The sequence below is a fragment of the Lolium rigidum genome, chromosome 3, assembly GCF_022539505.1.
Source record: "Lolium rigidum isolate FL_2022 chromosome 3, APGP_CSIRO_Lrig_0.1, whole genome shotgun sequence".
NCBI lineage: Eukaryota > Viridiplantae > Streptophyta > Magnoliopsida > Poales > Poaceae > Lolium > Lolium rigidum.
The window spans coordinates 239,588,600-239,592,325 of record NC_061510.1 but is presented as its reverse complement, the minus strand read 5'-3'; the positions used below and the strand labels follow the sequence as shown (position 1 = coordinate 239,592,325).

Below are 3,726 nucleotides of genomic sequence, written 5' to 3'. Positions count from 1 at the left end.
CTAGAGTAGCACATAGATAAATTGTGATACAAACACATTGCAATCATAAAGAGATATAAATAAGCACCTCACTATGCCATTCATCAGTGAATAAGTATTCTGTGAAATATAGCCTAAGAGACCCACACGGTGCACACACTTGTCACCTTTACACACGTGGGACAAGGAGTCTCCGGAGATCACATAAGTAAAATTCACTTGACTAGCATAACGACATCTAGATTACAAGCATTATCATATGAATCTCAATCATGTAAAGCAGCTCATGAGATTATTGTATTGAAGCACATAGGAGAGAGATGAACCACATAGCTACCGGTACAGCCCCGAGCCTCGATGGAGAACTACTCCCTCCTCATGGGAGCAACAGCGGTGATGAAGATGGCGGTGGAGATGGCAGCGGTGTCGATGGAGAAGCCTTCCGGGGCACTTCCCCGTTCCGGCGGCGTGCCGGAACGGAGACTCCTGTCCCCTGGATCTTGGCTTCGCGATGGCGGCGGCTCTGGAAGGTTTCTGTGGGTTTCGTCGAACGTATCAGGGTTTTCGCTACGGAGGCTTTAAGTAGGCGAAGAGGCGGCGCAGGAGGGCTGACAGGGTGGCCACACCATAGGGGGGCGCGGGCCCCCCTGGCCGCGCCGGCCTAGGGTTTGGTGGGCCTGTGCCCCCTCTCTGGCGGTTCTCGTGTGTTCTGGATGCTTCCGGGCAAAATAGGAACCTGGGCGTTGATTTCGTCCAATTCCGAGAATATTTCTTTACTAGGATTTCTGAAACCAAAAACAGCAGAAAACAGGAACTGGCACTTTGGCATCTTGTTAATAGGTTAGTTCCAGAAAATGCACGAATATGACATAAAGTGAGCATAAAACATGTAGATATCATCAATAATGTGGCATGGAACATAAGAAATTGTCGATACGTTGGAGACGTATCACACTTCCGCTATGATACTATGAACTTTGTGTCCGTTGATCAATAGATCAACTATTTGTGTAATATTGGATCATGTGATCTCTATTTGTAAGACGACTATGGTATGTAATGAATGATGACTTATGATATTCAACTGTTATGTCTCGCAACAACAATATTCCCGGGATTGCGATGTATGGCATAACAGGCATCCGGACTTAAAAATCCGGGTGTTGACACCGGCGCTACCCTCTCCACATGGCGCCGCCGACAGCCCCCAAAAGATGGCGAAGAAAGCGGCCAAGAAGACGCCGGGCAATGGGACGAAAGGGCGGCACGGCGCCGTTCGCGAGGCCGCGGAAGGCGCCGGCTTTGAAGAAGAAGCCTGAAGGATGGACCGACGATCAATGGAAGCAAGATTGCCTGTGCCGGAAGCTATCGACGGCGGAGCGGAAAGGACGGAGGGCGCACAACTTCTTCAAAGGCCAGATCCTCGACGACATCGAAGCCAAAATGGCGGCGGCGGACGCGGCGGCCCTGGCAGCGGCATCGGCGGCAGCGGCAACGCAGCAAGAGCAGGCTGACGCGTCTTCTACTGCTACACCTGCGTCGGCCTCTGCGTCGGCGACGGAGCAGACGCACCATGCACAACGAACGGGCGGATCGCGACGAGGTCATCGTGCTCGACGGGCCTCGCGTCGACTCGGAGATACGACGCCGTCGCCCAACCCCTTCCCCTTCTTCTAATTTGCATGCACCACCGGTCTGTAATATGATCGCGCACCCAGTACTTTGATCGATCTCCGCTACTCTGATCGCGACGAATCGGCGGAAACGATCTCTTTTGAATGCATCTATTTGAATTTCTGATTGGGGCGGCGTTTGGGGGACGCGGCTGGGGAGCGACGTCCCCCAAAGGCGGCACGAACAAAACACGTCCCCCAAACGCTCGATCCGGCGCGGTTTGGGGGACGCGACTGGAGATGCTCTTAACGAAGGTTTTGCTATAGAATAATTTCCAAATCCAAACTGGAGCAAATGTTGCCCATTCCTGATTCCCACCCATTTTTTTTTTCTGATCCTTCCATTTAAGTCATGGTCATCTCAACCGGAGAGCTCTAGCAAACTGCTCCATGTGGAGGACACCAAGGTTCTTGGGACGGCAAGCCGTTGACCAATGGACCTTGCGTTGCCCAGTTCTTCAGAGCATCTCCAGTCGCATCCCCAAACGACGTCCGGCAATAGCGCCGAATTTTCGTTTTGGGGACGTCCGGACGACATTTTCGTTTGGAGGAGGTCTCTTTCCTAGCCACGTCCCCTAAACGCGACCTCCAAACAAAAAACAAGTGTAAAAATCGTGTCCGGCGTCCCCGATGGAGCCTCTATACACAGGGGATGGGCTAGGGACGCCGGACAATATTTAAGGGACGTTCGGAGGAAGCGGCCTGGGGCATGCGACCGAGACGATTTTTTAGCTGGAGATGCTCTTAGAGATTCCATGGGTCCAGATCATCTATCTATGACAACCACATCGACCGATCTCTTGAAAAGAAATGGTGTAATTTAATGATCATACATTTCATTTGATGCTTAGAAGAAATCAGCTGCAATTTATTTTTGATTTGTGTGGTGGCAACGATGAGACGCGTATCATATGAAAATTTGTTTTCGAGATTTATCATAAGAATCTCAATACTAGTAATAAGCTCAACCTTGTCACCATACAGCAATATGAAATGCAAAAAAATGAAACAAAACTAGATCCAGCAGGCAGGGTTCGTTTCTTATGTGTATAATACTGTATCTGTTGTATAACATGAATTCATCGTCTCCTAATCTTCTTCTCCTTGTAGTACATATGACGATCTGAAACAAGCCAACGAGGACTCGTCTCTTCGGAGGAGCAGAGCAGAGCAGAGCGGAGAGGTGGACTCAGACGCGTCCTCCGGTGGCGCCGTTGATGAAGGAGAGCAGGTTGAGGGTGGCGCCGCCTCCTCCGAGGCCCTGGTCGGGCACCTCGTCGAGGAAGAGGTCCTCTGGCACGCGGAATGCCCCGTGCGCGCAGACGATGGCGGCGCCGAGCGCGAGCGCGGAGAAGATGATCCCGCCGACGGAGGTGAGGAAGACGATGAAGACGGAGGCGGCGATGAGGCCGCCGAGCGTCTCCCTGTCGGAGAAGGTGCGTCCGAAGGCGACGAGCGGGGCGGCGTCGGTGGGGCGGAGCAGGTAGAGGAAGCACCAGGCGGCGAGGAGCGCGAGGAGGGCGGCGAGGGAGAAGGGGTGGGCGAGGAGCGCGACGGCGAGGGAGAGCGCGACGAGCGCGGCGTAGTTGACGCGGAAGTAGGCGAGGTTCTTGCGGAGGCGCGCGGTGGCGTCGGAGAGGGAGTCCGGGCGGGAGAGCGCGGCGCGGTCCAGGAGCTCCGGCCAGGGGCGGGCGCCCGAGAGGGAGCGCTTGGCGGAGTCGTAGACGCGGCCCAGGAAGGCGCGCGTGGCGGCCGGGTCCGGGGAGGCGATGGAGGTGGCGGCGTCGAGAGCGGCGGAGAGGACGGTGGCGGGGGCGGCGGCCGGGACGGAGGTGGGGAGGAGGGGAGGAGCAGCGGAGGCCATGGCGAGATCTGTGTGTGTTTCTCGCGCGCGATTTGGATCTGAGGAAGCTGGGAACGGGAAATGGGATGGGTTTTGTAGTATTGCGGAAAAATGGTTGTTGCCTTGCCGGTGGGTTTCTTAGCACCGACGCACCACCGCACCGTACCGGGGGATGCGATGGGTCAACGGTTAGGGACACGCGCACCAGTTTTGATTTACTCATGTACAGTA

The 3,726-nt window shown here is 54.7% G+C and overlaps 1 protein-coding gene across 1 annotated transcript; it reads right to left on the bottom strand.

The window, feature by feature from the left end:
* Positions 1-2,564: 2,564 nt before the first annotated feature.
* Positions 2,565-3,516, bottom strand: LOC124699186 (PRA1 family protein B2-like). The gene has a single exon (XM_047231527.1). The coding sequence runs from the start codon at positions 3,514-3,516 to the stop codon at positions 2,842-2,844; it is 675 nt and encodes a 224-aa protein (XP_047087483.1). The 3' UTR covers positions 2,565-2,841.
* Positions 3,517-3,726: the final 210 nt, after the last annotated feature.

Excerpts from the sequence above, each read along its gene's own strand:
- LOC124699186 (XM_047231527.1), bottom strand. The coding sequence starts at position 3,516 with ATGGCCTCCGCTGCTCCTCCCCTCCTCCCCACCTCCGTCCCGGCCGCC.